Raw genomic sequence first — 22,138 nt, forward strand, 5'->3', positions numbered from 1 at the left:
TTGAGGTGTGGGTTTCATTTTAATCAATGAACTAATAAAACTGTCGCACCTTATTTTTCCCGGTAAGTATTAAGGCATGGGTTTAAGTGGACAACAATATCGACAATCGCGGTTTTTGTGTTCTTTGTGCTTAAATAAGATAATCTATGAAGTATTTCGAGAATGATTTCTGATTCTGATTCCATTGCAAAATCTTTTTCGGGACGAAAAAGGATAAGTGTGGGGATGTGATGGTTGGGTAAAAGTTAGTTATTATTATATATTAATTAGTTATATTTAGGTTAACAAACGAATGAAAATTGGTACTTCAAGCATTGTTTACGTGTTTTCAGGATATTGGAAGCTATGGAGCTTAATGAGGATATTTACGGGCTTGGAACGAAGATCGAGAAGTGAAAGATTGGAAGTGCACACATCACGAGGCATTCAAAAAAAGAAAAAATGAAAATTTGATATTGTACATCTTCGCGATACGCGAAGATGCAAGGAAGGGCAACTTCGCGTATCTCGGCGGCGACTATTTTGTTCTTCGCGATACGCGAAAAAGCACCCTTTTCGCGAAGATGCTTAAGTCGGCCAAAAATTTAGGTTTTGCCTTATATAAACCCCTTAACCTCCCCATTCAGTTAAGAACGGCTTCCAGAGGCAGAATAGGTGTTCTAGGGCGACTTTCATCCATCCCGAGGCTTCCGGTTTGTCCTACAATCGTATGTTCATCAAGGTAAGTGCTTTAACAATTATGTCGATGTAGCCATCAATAACTCAAAAGATTAAGTGTAAACTAGGTTGGGAGTTGGGACTTCAATACTCCTTGTAGCCATCAATAACTCAAGGTTGGGAGTTGGGACTTCAACCTCAAGTATATTAATTATTAACTTTCTTTAATCTTGAGTTAATAATTAACTCAAGTATATTAATTATTAATATATTATTGAAGTCCCAACTCAAGGTTAATTAATATGGGAGTTAATTAATATACTTGTGGGTGTAGGACAGACGGGTTTATTATTGAAGTCCCAACTCAAGGTTGGGAGTTGGGACTTCAATACTCCTTGTAGCCATCAATAACTCAAAAGATTAAAGAAAGATACGTAAATAATATATCTTCTTTTAAGTGTAAACTAGATTTTATTTCTTGTATTACGTGGATTGTTTTACATTATTCGTTTTTAATATATATATATATATATATTTGGATTTAATTTTATTTATTGTAAGAAAGTTAATAATTAATATACTTGAGGTTTGATAATAAAATGATTTTACAAATAAAAATATGTTATAATCCGGTTTAAAAGCTATATGAGTTACCCATTACCCGTTTGTTTTCTTTATTATAAAATTCTTTCTTAATTATAAATAATATCTTTTTTTAAATAAAGTAGGATATTAATTTTTAGTATATCCCTATTTTATAGGATTTTCATATGATATATTTGATGAGATTAATTTTTAATATAATGAGATTTTATAACCCGTTTAAGAACTATCTGAGTTTGGTGAGACCTCTTCCCATGAATTCGGGTCAAGTGCGTAAGAAGGGTTCATTTACAAATAAATCAATCTGATGGCTTGAAAGAATGGTTGTTTTACATTTTTTGTTTTTTAATATTTATTTTTTGGATTTTAATTTTTTTTATTGTAAGAAAGTTAATAATATACTTAGGGTTTGATGATGAAAGGGTTTCATAAATAAATTATATGTTATAACCCGTTTAAAAACTATCTGGATTTAGTGGCCCATGACTCGCTTATATTTTTTACTATAAAATTGTTTATTAATAATAATATCTTTTCTTTTTAAATTGGATACTAAATTTTAATATATCGCTAGTTTATAGGATTTTCATATCAAATAATTGGTAAGATTAATTTTTAATTTAATGAGAAGTTATAGCCCGTTTAAGAGTTATCTGGTTTTGGTAAGACCCATACCCATAAATTTGGGTTAAATCAATGAGAGACCTCCATTTAAAAATCAAGCAATCTGGTGGCTTCTATAAAAAGGGGGAGCGACCACATCGTGACACGTAAGATTTTAGTGGTTTCATTTATATATATTACAGATAGATATCTAAGTTTAAAGTATGGTATCCATGGGTTAGTACTATAAAAAAAATTCAATAAATTTAACTATGGCTCGTTAGGATCGTAGAATGTTAGTGAGAGAATTAGAATTTAAAGGAATGGTAATCGATTCCAATAACTCGTTTTAGGTCGGTTAGTGTAATTCAATTGATTAGACAACACACGGACACTAGGCTTTCTTCTTGGTAGGGCGGAATAAGAACGTGTCTCATATAAATGTGATTCCTTTTGTGGACCGACGGTATTTGTGTTCATTTAGAGCCCCTACAACAGTGCCAATGTGGCATTGTCTATATCTAGCTGTATACTAGCGGACAAAAGAGTGCTGGACTTTACCGATGTGGGCTTGGTTCTTGGGTGCTGCTTGAATGCTTGAAGATAAAGTTTGCAGTTTACCAACGATAAGCAGACTCCACATGAGATTTACTCTCCTTTTTCTGTAATAAATTAATATGGCAATTGCTTTCTTGTTGTGTACCCCTAACCAACAAAGAAACCTTTGTTTTACTTTCATTACAACAAAACAATTTGTAAAATCAATTTCTTGTCCATTATTTTATTACAAAAACCGATTGGTAACTAAAAGGTTAAAACATTAGTATTTATTTTTAATTTTAAATGCTTTATTTTTAGTTATAGATTTCTATTTATTTTAAATATATTTTTTAATATTTAAATATATACAAAAAAATTAATTTGTTAAAAAAATTATTTGATTAAATTATTGTAGGGGTGGATGATGATTTAGCGGTGTGGATGTTAATTTGTTGTAGAAAAAAAGTGAAGTTTTTAACAAATGTTTAAAATTTGATGTAGCTATGATGTGATGGCTTGCATGAATTTGTTGTTGTAGAGGCTCTTGGGTATTAAGTGCACAAAGTACAACAAAGTTTGTATGGTATAAAGGCAATGGTTTATCAAATCTTAAATATATATAAATGAAATATTTAAAAGCTCTCTAGTTGTTTCTTACATCCTCACAAGTTACCAGATTGTTTTATTTGTAAATATAGGCTTCTCATACATTTGATTAATTCACTGGTATGGGTTTCATCAAACCTAGATAGCTCTTAAACGGGTTATAACATCTCATTAAATTAAAAGTCAATCTAACCAAATATTTGATATGAAAAATTCTATAAAATAAGTATACATTAAAAATTAATATTCGTTTTTTAAGATATTATCTATAATTAAGAAACAATTTTATATTAAAAAATAAGCGGGTTATAACATCTCATTTATTTGTGAAACTCTTTCATCATGAAATCTTAAGTATGCTATTAAGTTCCTTACAATAAATAAAATTAAAACAAAAAAAATATAAATATTAAAACAAAAAATGTTACATTTTTAAAATTTTGGGCCAAAAGTGTAAATTTTAAAAGTCAAGGGATTAAAATAAAAATTTTGAAATATCAAAGAAATCAGAAAGGAACACTTCACGATAAGTGAAAGACAAAACACAAAAACCAAGAAAGAGTGGTTTCGCGCTACACGGAAAATCCACCAATTTCTTATTCGCGATACGCGAAGTAGCCACGAAGTTATTGTACCACGTATCGACACGTGACGGGACACATGTCACTCCGTGGTGTCACGTGGCAGGTCTAGGTGTTGACACACCAGACCTATAGGATGGCTTCGCGCTACGCGAATGGACAACCAAGAATCCTTTGCATTACGCGAAGGAATAAAATATTCAATGGCGGTTAGTCTGTCCTTCGCGCTACGCGAACGATCAAGATGGAAGTTCTTCGCGCTACGCGATGGAAGTTCTTCGCGAAGGAACACAATTTCAGCTTATAAATAGGAGGCCACGGGGTGAAACCCCATTTATCCCAAAAACCTTACACACATACATAACCTCGTAAAGTGTGCCACGATCTCGATCAACATTTCCGACGTGTTCGTTTTTCTTGAAGTACGTACTAAGGGTGGAAGTTCTGTCGGTTTATTCCCTCAAATTCCCGATGACAAATAGGAGTGCTCTCCACGTCAAGCCTAGGCATTTCTTATAAAAGTATCCATACAAAGTAGGGGTTTTGCCGATTATTTTATTATATATTGCTCAGATCCTAGTCGAGGATATAACCCATACCTTGATTAAATAATAAGTAGAATACAATTTTTATAAAACAAGGACTTGGTTAAATTATTATTTCTTTATAATACAAAGTTTTTATAATGTGTCTTCTTGAGGAAGAATACATACGTTTCTTTATAAAGAAGAAACATGGTACATGAATGATAAACAAAGAGGGGGTTAAAAGTCCTTATATTTTATAAAGAAATTATTATCAAGGTAAATGTTATGTAAATAGACTAGAGATCTAAAGCTAGATCGTTGATCTCGCTATTTATAAAAGGTTATTCTCGTATAAGTCCGAGGTAACAAGCAAGCATAACTCAGTGAGACACACTGATCAAGAGCAAAAGATGAATACGTCTAAACTCTTTACAAGCAAACTTTTATAACGAGTCTTACAACTGTTTACATGGCATTATGTATCACTAAAACTTTATGAACAAAGGTAATCGCTGGCCCTCAGGCTATCGTATATTTTTGTTTGGATCCTTTCATATGTGGGTAGACGGGGGGCGCACCGCACCACGCCTGATTATGACACCGCCATGTTGGGCCAAGCCTAAGTAATGCTCGAGTGGGGATAATCTTATGTATATGGGTAGTTGATAGGTAAGTACTCGAACGCCGTGGTGTTTGCTGAGTGGTTTCAAGTTGAGTTGGAGTTTGTAATAGTAATTCAGACTTTTAGAACTTGATTATTTCTTGAGCCACGATGGGCCGGGTCATAAGATACCCGAGGGATAATTAAGTATCACCAATTATTTTAGTATCAACGTGTTCACCAGCATGTGTTGTTGACGTATTTTATAAACTGTTTTACAGGTAATCAGAAATAGATGTTTGGAGATGATGGATAGCCACTAGACAATCTGATGGCTCAGATGCAGTTTTTGTTACTAAGACAACGTAAATTATAGTTTTCTAAGTCAAACATTTTTGTACTAATTATCAGGTGTTTAATTCCTAACTTTTGAATTATATAAAGTTTTAATCAAGATTTCCGTTTTGCAACCTTAAACTCTAATATATTTACAAAACAGGTACTAGCTATTGGTTACACTTATAGGCCCTAAGTTAGTATGTGACAAAAAATGTAAAACAACCCCGTAATAATACAGGAGGATAAGACCTAGTACAACATAGTTATAACAGTACTGTAATCAGACTTATAATAGTAAAACATTGTAGTTATAAATGGTAAATATGCACAAATTTCACCATAATGCTAAAACAACACAATTCCAAGGTTTAGCCAATATATCCAATTCCTTATTGACAAATAAACTAGAAATATATAAGCATAAACATGAATACATACTTACACCATCCTCTTTCAACTCATGTGAGGCTTGCATGCTAATTAGCTAGGTTTTAATTACTCATGCATGGTGCTCAGATGTCGATTACGTAAATCTCCAACATCTGAAATAATTTCAGCACCAGCTATAAATTATGGTCTGCTGATCTTCTTAGAAAGCGCATAAACAGAGAGCCAAACGAGCAGCAGAAGCGTTATGGAGGATATGAGCGACAGAGAAATTGAGGCTGCAAAGCGTGAGCAGAAGGAACCAAAGTTATCACAGAACTTAAACCAACCCGCATGAGAGTTTCCTTTGTATCCAATGTATCCAACTCCTCCTGATGCTCCTGTTGCTGCAGCCATGATGCCCAATAACAGCTGCATCATACCCATATTTTATAAGTTAATTATCAGAGAAATTACCAAATATATATTTTGAACAAAAATTCTTCACAACTGGCAAAGAAATTTAAAACACCAAACCAAATAAGCATAATCAACATATAATCAGCTTGCACACCTCTAGGCACCAAGATAGCATAGAAGAAATTCCATACAATAGTCATGAGTTGGTACCTCGACAAGGGTCTCAACGAGGCTACACAAGTGTGTAAACATGAATAGAGAGGCCAAGACATGCCTATTTTGGGCATCTTGGAGAGTTTTCACTAAAAGTAATATTTTAGAGAGTGCTACACAAGTGACCACAAAATTCTATAAAAGAGTCCCTTTCACTAAAAGTAATGTTTTTTTTTTTTTTTGTTAGAATCCTAACACGTATAATACATATTTTTTGTATACGATTTCTAAAAGGCAGACAATCACCCTACATAGTCTTGGAAGCTAGCTAGCTAGCTTACTGATTATATGTTCTGTTAAATATGAAGATTAAACGAAGTTAAACTAATAAAAGAAAACTCAAGAGATTATAATGAGCTTATCAGGGCCGGAGTTGTGATCGAGAGAAATAATTAAATGCGAGTCAAACATGTCAAGCAAGAAAATTTGACAACTTTAAATATTAGGCCCCAAACTTCAAGTTATTTTATTATTACTATTATAATTATTATTTGTTTATTCTTTCCAACTTAAAGTCGTGCCAACTTGAATTCATGTTAAGGAAATGAGTGTGGTTCAAGAGCTTACAGCATCAAATATCACAAAATGAAACTGTAGCTTTGTGAAGCTTCCTCCACGCTTTATCAGAACCAACACGGATATAACGCCGGTGATTGCGCTGTACAAGCAAGCTACCGATAGTGCTGCTACAAGGTATCTAAGTAATATATAACCACAAATAGTAAGTAAATTAGTCACAACTCACAATCATTGTTCTTTCAAAGTTAAAACTAGTTCTATACATCGGATTTTCGTTGATGTACTTACACAAAAGCCGGGGACTGGTTGAACTTTGCAACAAGTGATATTGCTAAGGGCCCGAAATGGATCAGTTTGGTTTGTTTAGAAGTGACCATAATGATGAGTGCAACCAAGGCAGTTGCAAACAGCAAGAACCTCAATCCAACATCAACCACCGGTGCAATACTACGCGTGTTTTCCGGTTGTGCTCCTGATTCCTTGGTGTCAGTGGATGCCATGAATGTGGCAAATTGAAGGTTGGGTTTCTCTCAAAAGTGTGGTTTATTGTTAGACACAAATTCTGGATTTAAACATGATAAGATGGATTGATCTTTTGGCATTATAATTGTGAAACTCATCTAGTCCGGCCATATGGGTCCTAAACTGTCGTATTAAGCATTTAAGTCTTTTTTGTTATTATTCCATATTTTCATTCGATGATTGAATCAATGTAACTGTTAGTTCGCGTTGATCAAGACTTTTAAGTCTTTTGTTATTTTATTTGCATTTATTGGAACGATAATCGAATTGTGTTTTGCTAAATAATAAAAACAAAATGTGCTTGGAAAATTGTGTAGGCATCAGACTAGCTAAGATATTTTTCGATTCCATGTGGTTACTGAATTAATTTAGGCTGTGCCTAATTATTTTCAAAAGCTGTCGGCTACTGGAAAAAATCCTGGCGGACCGAGTTGTTTTGCAATAGACTAGATGAACTCGGATGGATTTTGATGGACATGTTGTGGTCAAAATAGACATTTTGGTCATTTTCCATTTGAAATTAGAAAAATTACATTTGAAAACCTAACAACATTAAATGGAAATATGAAATAGTTACCATCCTTTGTGTCTCGACGAAATTAAGACAGAGATGTTTAGATGTGGCTATACAAGGCGGGTTCTATCTCAAGTAGAAGTTAAAATGAACAAGCCACAGTGAAATGTCTTAAGAAAACTTGTTTTTAAATCGAGTTCAAATATTGGAATGATGCGCTCTTAAAAAACATGTGTAATATATTGATATATTTTATTTTATGTACATAAATAAGTGATCGATCCAGATAACCAACAGATGATGCTAGTTTGCTTCAATGCCAGCATTGTTTTCTCTGGTAATGTGTTTTACTTGGTCTCTATTATTGTTGTGAAAAGGTGTGTCATCGTTTCATAGATAGGATCAAACCAGCTGGTTTGAAAATGAGTCTAAACGACATCAATGTGATGTATTATTTAACTTATTTTAACCAACTTTACAATCACAACACAGGACAAAAATCTAAAACATGTGTATATATCTTTAAAAATTACTGCAAAGAAAATAGCATGAATGATGAATCCATACACCAAGCGAGAATATATATTCCTGGTATCAATGGAACTATTTCCTTGCAATCTTGGAAAGCACGTATACGGAGAGCCAAATAAGCGGTAGCAATGTTATGGAGACAATGAATGACATGAGAATTGCTGTTGCAAAGTGGAAACAGTAGGAACCATATGTATCACAGAACTTGTCGTTTTCGCTATGAGAGGTTCCTTTAAGTGTGATGTATGCCACTCCTATTGTTGCTCCCATTGCTGCAGCCATAATGCCTAATAACAGCGAATCAAGTATCACAAGCCGAAACTTTAGCTTTTTGGAGTTTCCACATGGCTTCATCATCACCAAAATCGATATCACGCAAGTGATGAAGCTGTAAAAAGCAGCCACCGAGAGGGCTGCTACATGGTATCTGCGTCGTTACAAAACAAACATTAAGATTTTACGATACGTGAAAGATACATTTGTATTCAAGTTTTGATTTAATAAAATAGTATCAAACGTGTTTGTTCTTTGTTGTGTTCATATTTGATTGCCATATACCAAGATAACAACAGCCTCATCTTTATGCATCAAAAAGAGTCTTACGATACTTGAAAGATGCATTCAATTATGAGGTCAGGTTCAGCACGGGCACATGTGCTTAGTAATTAACTAGCGGCTTAGTAATTAACTAGCGGTAACCTCCGCTACCACTCAACATTTTGTCGGTAGTGCAAATTTTTTTATTTTTTTTTGTTGGTTTTCATATTTCGTTACCCTTGAAAAAATATAACGTCACACCTCTTTGTTTAAAGCCCAACCAAATTAAAGCTAAAGTTAATTAAAGCTCAACCAAAGTTTAAAGCTCAAACCAAATAAAACCATTGTTCATTGTTCCCTTATGCTTGGACGTTTGGTTTAGCCTGGGCATCAACATTCAACAAAACAAAGTTTCATTCAGCCATCGTTCACCCCACGCTGCCCCGACCCCCTGCCCTCCTCCGGCCATTGGACCTCCACGCTGCAGCCTAGTAGCCGACGACCGGTGATGCCTTACTCACTTTTCCACCGTTCGACTTTTACTTGTTCAATTTAGGAACTTCTACTTTTATCTAAAATTGTAATTGTTTAATTTGTTTATATAAATTGTTATTTTGGAATTGCTTATGAGAAATTGAATATTTGAATGATTGATTATGGTTTATTGGATATTTGAATAATATAAATTGGAATTGATTATAAATTTATGGTTTAAATTTTGTTTCTTCAAAAATTAGGGAGCTCGGAAGATGAAACGACAAAGTCTTATTAGCAATCTTTTTAAACGACAATTCCAAGAAAATAATGCTATCGATCCAACATCAAGTTCAAAATCAATTACTATATGAAATACGGTAAAAAAGAATTGGGTTATTGTATGAAATATGTTAAAAAAAATGAATGTTGCTCCAAAGATTTCGTCTAGATCCGCCACTGAATTCAAGAGACAGTCAAATTTTGAACTTAACGTTTTTTGTGATACAGATTATGTCGGGGACCCAACGGTAGACGGTCAATGACTAGGTATATATGTTTGTTGATCAGTTTTTTATGTTAGTAATGCAAAACACGAATAATATGATAAACATATAACTAAAACATACATGTTACAGCAAAGAGAGTAGCCACGACTGATGAAAATGATCCAGACGACATGATTGTCAGTTTTGTCGAGTTTTCATTTAGGATGTATATTAATGATGGAGAATAAGAGAGAGATAGGGTTCTTTGAGAAAAACCGAAGAGAGAGAGAGAGAGAGAGAGAGAGAGAGAGGAATTTGATATGTGTGTTTAAGGTTATGTTATGATGTTAATTAATCTCTTCATATATTTATATACAACAGGGGGAAACCCTTGATTAGCAAGTAAGTGGTATGGTCTATCAACAATTACGTAGCTAATATAATAATAACGTATAATTTAATTATTTTGATCCATGATTATATAAATGATAATGATGGCCGTATGTAAATATATAAATACATATATTTATTCTTATAATGTTTTCTTTATAGGTAAAAATGCAATATCCAAGTGAATAAAAGACACGGTGTCTTTTGACAGGGAAAAGCCAGGTATCGAGCGGCAGTTGTTGCAGTTTAAGAGTTCGTTTGGTTAAAGCGGCTAATGAAAGATATGAACCAAAAAGAGTATTACAAGGTTAAGTTGTTTTGTGACAATACGTCTGCAATAAAGTTGACAGAAAACCCGACATGCCATGCTCGAACGAAGCACATAGAAGTTCAATACCATTTTCTTTGAGAGAATATGTTAGACAGGGAAATTGAACTTAAGTATGTTGACAGTTGACACTAAGTTTCAGATAGCTGATGCCTTAACAAATGGATTGCCCAAGTGGAAGCTGTTGGAGTTTCGGTCGATTTGCACATGGGCAAAGTCAGAATTCAGCGGGTGTAAAAATATATCCAATAAGAACTTGAAGACTTGGGCGACTATGAGGTTCGAGCGGCAGGTTCGGTCGATCTCAAAGGGAGGTTATGGAGAAGATCTAAAGCTTAAGGACTAAACTTAATTAATTACCAGCTTGATGATTTAAGTTTCTTTATTTTTGACTTGGTGCGTATTTGATTATATTATACGTGCTAATTCTAGACACTCTTAGATATTATTAGTTTTAATACTATATCATACATGTATTTTTTAGTAGTTATTTTCTTATGATCGACCATTGGCTGATCAATATTCAATATCAATATTGTTTTGGTGATTTTTTGAATCTGAAAAAACTGATTATAATACTTACACTAAAGGTGGGGAAGAACTGAATTTGGCAGTCCTGCTTATAGTGATGCCCGGAGCAACTGGAATCTGTTTGGTTTCTTCAGAAGTGACCATAACAATGACACTGGCCAGGGCTGTTGCAAACAGAAACACCCGCAACGCCATATCAACCACCGCATGTTTCTTGAAGCTAGGACCACATGACCTGTACTCTGAGAGTAGTACATCCATGCTAAGGGCGGCATGTGAAGCTGCTGTTTCGATGGATGCCATTGATGCTGTTGCTGAGGTGAAGTTGGTAGGTTTTGTTAAGGTGTGGTTTAGTTTACGGCTTAGATTCTCTATTTATACAACATTAATTAGGTTTACTGATAATTAGCTAGCTTTTTCACAGCTGTGCGCATGTTCAGACACTCTTTGTTTTGTGACATGGTAAATGGCATTACCAGATTTGGAAACTTTGGTGTGCATTTGCAACGATTACCAAGGTAAAGTTTCATTTTACCAAATTGATGTTAAGCCAAATCGATGTTAAGGATCCAATTTACTAATAGAGTAGCTTTTATCATGCATGCATGCACCTATAGTTATCAAGATATTATATAAAAAATTTTCTTGAGATTAATCAATCATTTTTTATCGTCGATCTCTGTTACCTTCCTCCCTCTTTCTCTCTTCCTCTCTCACACACAATTAGAGAGCATCAATTTGAACTATGAATAATTGATCAATGACTTTGTTTCGATGAATGAAGGAGAGTCTCTTGATTCGTTTAACTTTATTTTGTATTTAATTACTGCTACAATAATTTATAGTTGAATTTGGAAATAATAAACTTATATATATAGACTCATTTTTAGTATACACTAAGATACATATAAAATCTTAAAGAAAGGACCTGATCCTAACCCTCTCTATGCTTTACCTACAAGAAAGCCGTGATATTATATAAATAACTGAAACTAAAAGAGCACAAGTGTGGAAAGTCGGTCAGGATTTTCACCTACGGTTATGATAATTGATAAATCAAAGGGAAAATTCCCAAAATAAATATTTATGAAAACAAATTTCAAATTTTAGGTATCATTTGCAAGTTACAGAAATAGATATTATAATCTAGTCGTGACGAGTAGTTTGTAGAACCAATTAGAACCTGTCACGTGTCCATAAACTAACCATAACGAGCACGTTCACTAATCATTTACTCGTCACAACTAAATAAGTTTTATGCCTTGTAATCAACGTCCACGAGTAATTCATAAGTCATTTAGTCGCGACGACTAATTTACCCGGTTTGCATTCCCTACACGTGTAGTTTATTAGTAGTTAACTCGTCGCGACTAGTTTAACCTTATAATCTACTCGTCGCAACTAAAGGACTTATGAATTACTCGTGGGCGTTGATTATGAGGCGTGAAATTTATTTAGTCGTGATGAGTAAATGATTAGTGAACGTGCTCGTTCCGGTTAGTTTAAGGACACACGACAGGTTTTAATTGGTTTTACAAACTACTCATGTGACATTCGTCAATTTTCGATTCGTGTTCGTATTGTAAACCCGACCCGTTGGGTCGTTTCGATGTATTAAATATATTTAATAAAGTGATTCCCGACATTTAATGTTCATTATTCGTTGTTCGTTGTTATTTATAAATTCCCGAACCTTAACGTTAATCGAGCTGCGCAAATAAAACGCATAAATAATCCAAAACCGAAGACTCTATAATTTAATTATAAAGTTTGGGTTAAAAATGTAAACTTGAAAACTTATTTAAACTTAAAAGAATTTAAATTATCTTTTAAAGGGTTATTGAAACTTCAGGGGCCAAACTGCAATATTCTTATTTAAAATATAATAAAATAATCAAGCTCAAACCCTACCCGCCCCCTCCCCGTTTTTCCGGCCGGCCGCCGGTGGCGGCGCCGGCAAATCCCAAGCAGCCTCTAAACCCTAAAATTTGACCTGAAAAAGTTGTTTAACGCGTTGTATCATCGATATTACACGGTAATCAGCATATTAATTACATCATAACAAACTTATTCGCGAATCAAATCCCGTGACACTCGCCGGATTTTACGGGAATCAAAATTAAAGCATTTAACGTGTATACGCTCCAGTAGTAGTATAAATATGACCTTACACAACCTTTACAACTCGCTCATTCCTCTCAATCCCCCTCTAATACACTGAGTACTCTGTAATTGGGAATTCTTATAAATTCTTTCCGGCAACTGGGTTTCGATCAAAACAAAGCATATTAAGGTAATTGTTATATGCTTTGTACTGTCGTAACATCAATGATTAATAACCCCAAACTAATTTGAACAAACATAGAATAGAAACCCCAATTGATAAAATTAGGGTTTATGTTCTTGATAAAGGAAGAAGATGAATTTTTATTATTATATATATATAATATTTTTCAAGTTTAATCTGAATTGCTCTTTAGACCAACTGGTTAACATGCTAGGATAACAAACAAGAGACCCGGGTTCGAAACCCGGGTCACGCATGCCTTCCTTCTTTTTTTTTTTATAACATGTCATTATTATTATTTAACCAAAATTATTAGAAACTGTTATTATATTTAAACAAGGGAAACCAAGCATAAACGAATGTTCATCCTAGCTCAACTGGTTACACACTGCACATGTAAACCTCAAGACCCGGGTTCGAAACCCGGGTCAGCCATGTTCCTTTTATTTAATTTTTCACCTAATTAATAAATCCTTTTTAATCATTAAAAATCATAATAAATTTATAAAAACCTTTTAAAATTAAATAAAAATTATGTAAACTAACTATAAAATATATCTCACCATTTTGCATATAAAAATCAAGTTTCTCGTTTTCATAAGTAGTTATTAAAAATTGTGTAATAATTGCCAAGTAAACTTTAATTCTCTAAAAATCGTTTTGTTAAAGCAACAATTATATTTTCGACTTGTAAACAATAGTTCAAGCTTTTCAAACATATAAACTTTGTTTTCTCGCCATTAAAGTGCTTAAATTGTACTAATAACCAAATTGCCGTTAAAACATAAATAATAATATAATAATCTAAGAGCCATAAAATTTGTAATGAATTACTATAAAATGATAACTAACTTCTAAAATTATTCATGCAATTAATCAACTTTAAAATCCCGTTAGAATAGTCGTTAAAAAAAAGTCGTGTTTATTCTTATTTATAGTTCGTACGGATTGACCGCTTCGGTTCCCTTTGACGCTTTCGAGTTATTCTTATTCCTTTTCACTTCAATTACTAAGGTGAGTTTTTCACCACCCTTTTTTAACGTTTTCATATTTTGGGGTAGCATATGTATTCTTATAAAAATTCAAGTATTATTTCTCCTATTACAAAACTACAATTCGTATATGGACTTGTGTGTTACTTGTATTACTTGCACGAATATTACTTGCACGATTGGGAAGCCTCATTAAGTATGATCATACGCCCCCTTTGCACTCCGGTCCATTTGTATCGAGTGGAAAAGGGCCTCATTATCCAAGTACGTTGGTTGTTACCAACTGGAAAGGACCTTACTTGCGCGATTATCCAAGTAGGTTGGTTGTACCAACTGGAAAGGACTTACTTGCTCGTTTATCACATGTTTATGAATTGTATGGTTTTTATGTACGTATTTAATCTGTGGAAACTCACCAGCTATATTTATAGCTAACCATATTTTATAAAAATGTTACAGGTACCGTGATTAGAGGATGAAGGACTAGAAGACACTTAGAATACCTAGGTTATTTAATAAACGAGACATTTTGATTATTGTTTATCTTTGATTTAAACTCGTATTGTTTACTTGATTGAACTTGTGTACTGGGCTATTTAATAAATTAATGTATTATGGTCACTTAATAGTGCCACGTGTGTTTGAGCAATCTGTACATCACACTCGGGCATTTCTGCTTAAGCCGGGGTGTTACAGATTGGTATCAGAGCCGTGGCTATAAGATAGGACATTAGACATAGTGCTCTAAGATTAGCTATAGCTTAATTGTTTAAATTGTTTAGGTTACATGATTAGAAATTATGTGGGCCTTTACTTGATTGTTTGAACGCACATACTATTAACGTATTGCTTAATTCGTTTACGCCTCATGTACACAAAGCACACACAAGTCCAAGGCTTATGCCTAAAAGCAAAAATTTTCAAAATTTCTATTATGGTGTTCCGATAATTCTCTGCATAAAGATGACTCGTCGTGGCGGGTATGTACTAACTGGAAGGGGGACGTGCTTGTTTCTTGAACTCTTGACACCAAGGTTCATGAAACCTAAGGATAAGCAATGCGTATAAATCCCAATCAGCCGCGAGACCTGGTTGCTTACCTGGAGAGTTCGGGAAGGGCATGAAACTTATTAGACCAAAGCATACTACACCAAACGCCATACGATTCACCACTTTATGTTTTCAACCGTGATCATGTCCTCTTTGTGATAAGGATATGGTTGCACTCTTAGGGGTCAAACAAATCATGGTGGTTCATGCAACGTGTGACTCCGACCCTCTATGTTTTACAATGTGTTTTAACCGAAAGTCTGTCAAGTCGTGGTGATACACGAATAACCAGCTTTTGGTTCGATTTATTTTCAAAATTTCGATGTTGTGTTGGAATACAAGAGTCCATGGTGGTCATGAAAACTCTAAGTTCCTCATCACACTTATCATATTTGTGGTTTTCATATTTTAACAAGCTTTACAAAAGATTTATTTTCTTTATGTATATCATGCACATGAGTATTGTAGACTGGATTGTAGACTGGTACCACATATGGTAACACCTGAATACAACAAAGTGACCGGGTATATCTGGGGATTACCTCGAGAAATAAGAGACATGGTGAGATCTAATCTTCCTCAAACAGTTGACTCAGCCATGGAATTGGCTGGATATCTTATGAATGGTCTTATCAGAAATCAAGAGGAAGATAAGAATGAGAAGCAAAAGGAAAGAGAAATGGAGATAAAGAAAATGAATAAAACTAAAGAGGAAGGGTCATTTAAATTTACAAGACCAATTTGTTCGAATTGTGGAAGAAGACATCATGGGAGATGTTCGAGATCAAATAACATTCCCAAAACCAATCCATTTGTCACATGCACCTTCTGCAAAAAAATTGGTCATTCAGAAGATGATTACAGAAGGAAAACAGTTGTATGTTTTAAATGTGGAGAGAATGGGCATTTCAGCACAGAATGTCCGAAGAAAACAAATAATGTAAGTGGAAGCGGAGCTAAGAAAGGAAACGCCAGAATCAATATGTTAAACATGCAAGAAGCATCTGGCGATCAAGAATAGAAGCAGATAAGAGTATGCTGAATGAATGTGCAAGATTCCAAGGCATTAGAAATAACTAAATAGTTAAGTTAGCTCTTATAAACTGCTAGTAACTCGTTTTAAACGAGAAGTTTTGTAACCATAATAGGGTCTTTAAATCCCTAAATGTAAAAAAGAAAGATATTAGCATATAGATCGTGTCTTCACACAATAATGCTTATACTTATAAAAGAGACGGTTTTATCCGAAATACAACAAGATTGTAAAGACTATATAGTTAACATAGTCCATCATCTATAAGAAAGATGAAGTAAAGAAAAGGATGCATTAAATTGGATAAAAAGGAGTGCGTTTTAATCGGTTGTATGAACATTGAAAAAGTTCAAGAAGATAACCGATGGATATAAACGGAAGAAATCCGTTAAAATCATAAAATAAAGGACAACGCGAGACAGTGGTGGTATCCTGAATAAATAAGTGGAAAAGATTCAATAGACTGAATCCAAAAGGCATTCTGGTTAACTTCAGTAAATGTTTAGAATTCAAAAGGTAAGATAAATAATTAAACACAACTGGCCACTGTGTTTAGCAATTTACAATTACTTATGATATTCTGAACCATTGACTGATAATATCAATTATGATGCAACGATTCAAAGGTTCCAACTACTCATCAACTTGGAATTAAATATGAAAATTAGATTAGAGAGAATCTAATCATCCGAACCTAAGTCAGCGAATCTCGAGGACGAGATTCATTCCAAGGTGGGGAGGATGTAACATCTCGAAAATACCCCATTCAAGTATTGGGCTAAAAATGACAATTTTGAAACTTAAAGGGGTTAAAATGAAAATTCTGAGTTTCCAGACCCATCGTGCTACGTGATGGGTGGACAGATTTGATCATCGTGCTACGCGATGCCATTCCCTAGAAATTCTGAAAAGAGGGCGCCGCGCTACGCGATGGTCTAGGATCAAAAGGGCATCGCGCTACGCGATGACCCCATTAAGCAATCAGGGACACGTGGCACTTCCTGGTGAATTGCGGCGTCGCGCTACGCAATGGCCCTGGGAAAAGACCATCGCGCTACGCGACGGCCTTCAAAACTCCGCCTATAAAAGGGGGCTACGGGATTAAGCCCCATTCATCACAATCTCACACTTACAAACACACACTTAGTGTTGGGAAGCGTGCTAGCTTTTCCGAGAAGTTCCGAGGTCCGTTTTCTTGAAGTTCGTGCGAGAATCGGAGTGCTGACGCGTCGTAGATCAGTTAAACAAATAGGAAACAAGGTTCTGCCAATCAAGCCGTCATTCTGTATTAGTATTAACATTCCCGAGTACTTATTAAGGTAGGGGTTCTGCTTAAATATTATTTTATTATTTTATATGGCTTAGACCATAGTCAAGGGTATAGCCCAAAACCTTGATCATCATTATTATGATTATAAATGCAAAGGTTATAGTTAAAATGATGTTTCTTCATAATTAAGAAACATAAGTTTTTATATACAAGTAGATATAATAGTTTCTTCACAACTAAGAAACGTAAGATTGTACGTACCAGGGTTATAGTCAATTCAATGTTTCTTCTTGACAAAGAAACCTATCAATAGATGTTTCTTCATGAAGAAGAAACTCAACACATGATTTTAAACATATGAAAAGACTACGAGTCTAAATATTTTATTCAAACAAATGATTAGTCAAGGTTTAAAGCTATCAAAACCATACTAAAGGTCTGCAGCTGGATCAAGAGACGATCCGGGTATTTATATAAACCTATTTTGTTATAGATCAGTCCCATTCATTCATAAGGGTTTTCAAACGAGATCACCACATCATTCAAGAAAAGACAATCACAATCACAGGTGAATACGGTAAACCTTTTACAGTCAGATAAACGGATTGTTTATCTTAAACAGTCAGTCAAATATGAGATCACGTGATCTCTACATTTTAAGGGATTACGTGATCCCTAAGTTACAAGGTAGATAATAAAAGCAACTCAGACCGAGTACACATGTGTCTGGATTCAAACATATCTGTTAACCTATCAATCAAGGCTACGTGGCCGCAGGTTAACAGACATAACGAAAGTTCTCCAATGAGCATCAGTTATTGGAGAACCATAATTGTGGGTGTATGGCAGTGGCACAAGTTCCCAGAAATAAGAGACGTTTCTGCTGAGTTTGTTCCAAAACTATCTTGTCAGTCAAATGTTTTCATAGTCAACGATTCACCAACATATCGCTGACGTATTTTTCCCCTCATTACAGGAAAACAAGAATAGCACAGGTAGCAAGGCATTAGAGTCACTCTTGGAGATAAATGCTTGCAGATAGAGATGGCTCAGTTTTTAAATAAAATATTGTAAATGAGAGTAAACAAAGGGTTGTAAAACAAATACTTGAATATTTATTATTCAAGAGGTTTTCAAAATAAATTATTTATAATCAAAGACTTCCGCTAATAACCTTCAACTCTGATATATTTTTTCTAAACAGGTACCAACTACGGGTGTCACGCCTAGGCCGTAAGTCGGGGTGTGACACAATTGTGTTTTACAGACCCCTTTTCTGAAGAGCCATCTGGTTCTTGGTGAAATGCTCAATGGTCTTTATCTTCTCGAAGCCACCAAGACTTTTGCTAATAATTCTTTTCTTTTCAAGAAATCTTGTAACTCAGCTGTAACCGTTGAAACTTGGCATAATTGTCTAGGACATTTGCCAGTTTACAAATTGAAAAAATTATCTTTCGTTTCTAATTCATCTTTCAAATCTATCGAGCATTGTGATATTTGTCCTAAGGCAAGACAACATAAATTGCCTTTTCCTATTAGCTCTACATCTACTACCAAAATTTTTGAGCCAATTCATATTAATGTTTGGGGGCCTTGTCATACAGCTACTTAGAGCATTCTCATCCCACTCCCTATTTCAAACCAAAAATTACACTAAAACTCACTTTATTTTCTCTCTCCATTTCAATTAAATAATACTTTTTATACCTTTTATCATTACCTTTTCTCTTTTCTTCACTCACAACCACTTTCAAAATATATTAAAAAATTATAGGGGATGAACAGTAACTTTTCAAATATACAGAAAAATCACTACTTTTTCCAAAATATAAAAAACTCTTCACTCACAACACCTTGAATCACTCTATAAATTATAAAAATACCCCTCACATAATATGGGGGGTTGGATGAGAATGCTCTTATAATGGCTTCAGATATTTTGTAACCATTGTGATAGAGTCCAGTTTTAGCTCCTAACTAAAATAAAATAAACGACTCTGCTTGACTTGGCTCAACTCAAAATGCTAAGAATACGCCGTCAGCAAAGTGTGCCGTCTCCGGCATAATGAACGCCGGTGACCAAATTGTCGCCAAATCCCGTACACTTGTCATTTCCTTGTTCTTTTTCTTTTAATGCAGTGGTCCAGACCACATAAATCACATTTTTATATATAAGTAACTAAACCCATGTGATTTAGCCAGCACATGATTATGTCTTGTTATTCTTGCTCTTAATTTAATTGCAACTGCCGTCCTATGTTCTTCACTGTCGTTGCCTTTAATTCCCACCACAAATATCATCATTTTTGCTTTTCAATCTCCATTCACTAATTAATTCAAGTTTTAACTAATTTCATGACAACACCATGATTGGTATATTTTCCATATCTTTCAGCTCTATCCACATTAAAAAAATCCTTCCTTGGTTTAAAGTTTAAACGCATTAATTGCTGCCGAGATAGCTACAGAAGTCTTTTTTTTTTTTCTGTTAGGTATTATATAACTATTAATATGATATATGGCTACAAATAAATTTTATATATATCCTACTCTGTTGTCTTGGTCTCTTGGATGTGATGACCGTTACCGGTTCCATGCAACCTCAAGATAAAATTAACCATACAATTGTTTTACCCGTTTGACATACTATACAGTGATGTATTTATACAGTGATGTATTTAGGAATCTTTTTTCAAATGATTCAGTATTAATCTTAAATACTTCAATTTCATATGACTAAACATAAGAATTTTCGAGTCAGTTTGACGGTTCGGATCGGTTAAACAGGTCATTCAAATGGGTTGTAAATAGGCTAACACGTACTAAACATGTCCAGTTTAGAGTTCAAGTTTTTGACACGATTAACAAATCAGATCGGTTATAACTTATACAAACTTGACGTTAATTTACAAGAAGTAGTAAAAGGCAAGCAAATTAGTACCACCACAAATAAATTAATTTCAATTTCTGCCTATTTTAATCTGATTTTAATTTACATCAAAATAAAAGGCAAGCAAGCAATAAGTTGCCAACCAAGTCTTTTGTAAACTACATTGATTGATCTTTGAGTTATAACATTACAATGCATAACTTAATGAACTCAACTAAGCACAACCTCAGACGCGAGGAACCCAAAAGTATCAAATGCAAAAGGAATAAATATGTGCTGGTTGTCCCACATTGTATCAAATATTAAAGGAATATTGGTTTTAAATAATCCCAACTATGCACTATTGGTAAATATCAGCCCCAATTTTGCACTTGCCTGCTGGCAGTTCCAACTATTGGTATATTTGTTTTTAACGGGCCGCGACTAACGGATGACTAACTCTGTTAATGATTTGCTGATGTGGCACGCTTAGTTGTCAAAAATTGCTTATATGGCAGCTTACGTGGCTCAGTATAACAATTTTATCAGTCTCTCTCTCTCTCTCTTCCTCCCCTGCAATTCACCCACCACCACCACCAAACCCTAGCCCTTTTCAGAAACTCGATTGCTTCTTTTCTTCTTCTTCCTCGATCGCCTTCCTCATTATTTTCGTCTTGAAGAAGTCGACATCATAATCATCCCCCAAAGACACCGACTGATTCTTCTTCTTCTTCTTCTTCTTCTTCTTCTTCGGTGAACACCACAAGCAACCAATACTCCGTCGCACCGGTGACATGCTTCTCGACGAATTAAACGAACCGGATCTAGAATTTTATTTCGATTTACCAATTGATAAATATTTAGGTTTCGAATCGCGATTTCTGTTGGAATATTTGGTGGATTTCTTCATATGCAAGTTACGTTCGTTTTGATCTCCGCCGGTGTAGGGAGGAGAAATTTCTTGGTAATTTCTTGTTTGGTGATCGAGGGCGGTGGCAAAGGGTGGGACGGAGGTTATAGGTGGCGGCGGCGGCGGGCGGCAGAGGTGGTTAACGGAGGTTGCAGGTGCTAGCGTAGAAGAAAGCTTGGAGGAGAGGCGGTTGTAGCGGCAATGGTGGCGGAAAGTCTGGTGTGGCTGTGGTGGAAGTGGGTGGCCGTGAAGTGAAAAAAGGTAGAGGAGCTGCAGATGGTGGAGGTAAGAAGATGGATTTATTGAGATCTAAGGTGATACTCCAGCTTATGTTGTTGGGGGTTGCCACCTAAGCTGACACAAAGCAATTTTTTGACAACTAGGCGTGCCATCAGCAAAACACTAACGGAGTTAGTCATCCGGTAGTTGCAGCCTGTTAAAAACAAATATATCAATAGTTGGGACTGCCAGCAGGCAAGTGCAAAATTGGGGCTGATATTTGCCAATAGGGCATAGTTGGGATTATTTAAAACCAATATTCCAATATTAAATTCAAATGTAAAATAGCAAAGAACCTAAGATGAACAAACAAAACATGAAATTAATGGGTTGCTAGGCACTTGGCACTTGACTGACACTTAGCAGTGCGATGTGGGGTGTGGGCAGAGTGGTGGCGAGGGCCAGCAATGGTGACTGGTGAGGGGGCGGCCGAGGAGCGACAAACTATCAGTAGCAAGGGGCAGTGTCGGCGTGTATAGATTCAAAATAATAATACATTTGTTTAAGAGTAATGAGAATAACTATTATACATGTCATGACTTAACTTAAAAATGAATA

General features: G+C 34.8%; 2 protein-coding genes across 2 annotated transcripts; both read right to left on the minus strand.

The window, feature by feature from the left end:
- Positions 1–5,368: 5,368 nt before the first annotated feature.
- On the minus strand, positions 5,369–7,091 carry LOC143542968 (CASP-like protein 1). Its single transcript, XM_077035414.1, has 3 exons — positions 6,864–7,091; positions 6,624–6,753; positions 5,369–5,855 (listed from the first exon to the last, which is right to left on the minus strand). Exons 1-3 carry the CDS (start codon positions 7,073–7,075, stop codon positions 5,628–5,630), a joined length of 570 nt encoding a protein of 189 aa, XP_076891529.1. The 5' UTR covers positions 7,076–7,091; the 3' UTR covers positions 5,369–5,627.
- Positions 7,092–8,214: 1,123 nt separating this feature from the next.
- Positions 8,215–11,193, minus strand: LOC143542969 (CASP-like protein 1). The gene is made up of 2 exons (XM_077035415.1): positions 10,943–11,193; positions 8,215–8,569 (listed from the first exon to the last, which is right to left on the minus strand). Exons 1-2 carry the CDS (start codon positions 11,191–11,193, stop codon positions 8,215–8,217), a joined length of 606 nt encoding a protein of 201 aa, XP_076891530.1.
- Between the last annotated feature and the right edge of the window lie 10,945 nt (positions 11,194–22,138).

This window comes from Bidens hawaiensis, unplaced genomic scaffold, assembly GCF_021521415.1.
Source record: "Bidens hawaiensis isolate Kalapana, Puna unplaced genomic scaffold, B.hawaiensis_p1.1 tig00013007_1, whole genome shotgun sequence".
Lineage (NCBI taxonomy): Eukaryota > Viridiplantae > Streptophyta > Magnoliopsida > Asterales > Asteraceae > Bidens > Bidens hawaiensis.

Coding starts and splice junctions, on each gene's coding strand:
- LOC143542969 (XM_077035415.1), bottom strand. CDS start 11,193: ATGGCATCCATCGAAACAGCAGCTTCACATGCCGCCCTTAGCATGGAT. Junction 8,570..10,942: donor AGTTCTTCCCCACCTTTAGT/GTAAGTATTATA, acceptor GTAACGACGCAG/ATACCATGTAGCAGCCCTCT.
- LOC143542968 (XM_077035414.1), bottom strand. CDS start 7,075: ATGGCATCCACTGACACCAAGGAATCAGGAGCACAACCGGAAAACACG. Junction 6,754..6,863: donor AACCAGTCCCCGGCTTTTGT/GTAAGTACATCA, acceptor TATATTACTTAG/ATACCTTGTAGCAGCACTAT. Junction 5,856..6,623: donor ATTTTGTGATATTTGATGCT/GTAAGCTCTTGA, acceptor GGTATGATGCAG/CTGTTATTGGGCATCATGGC.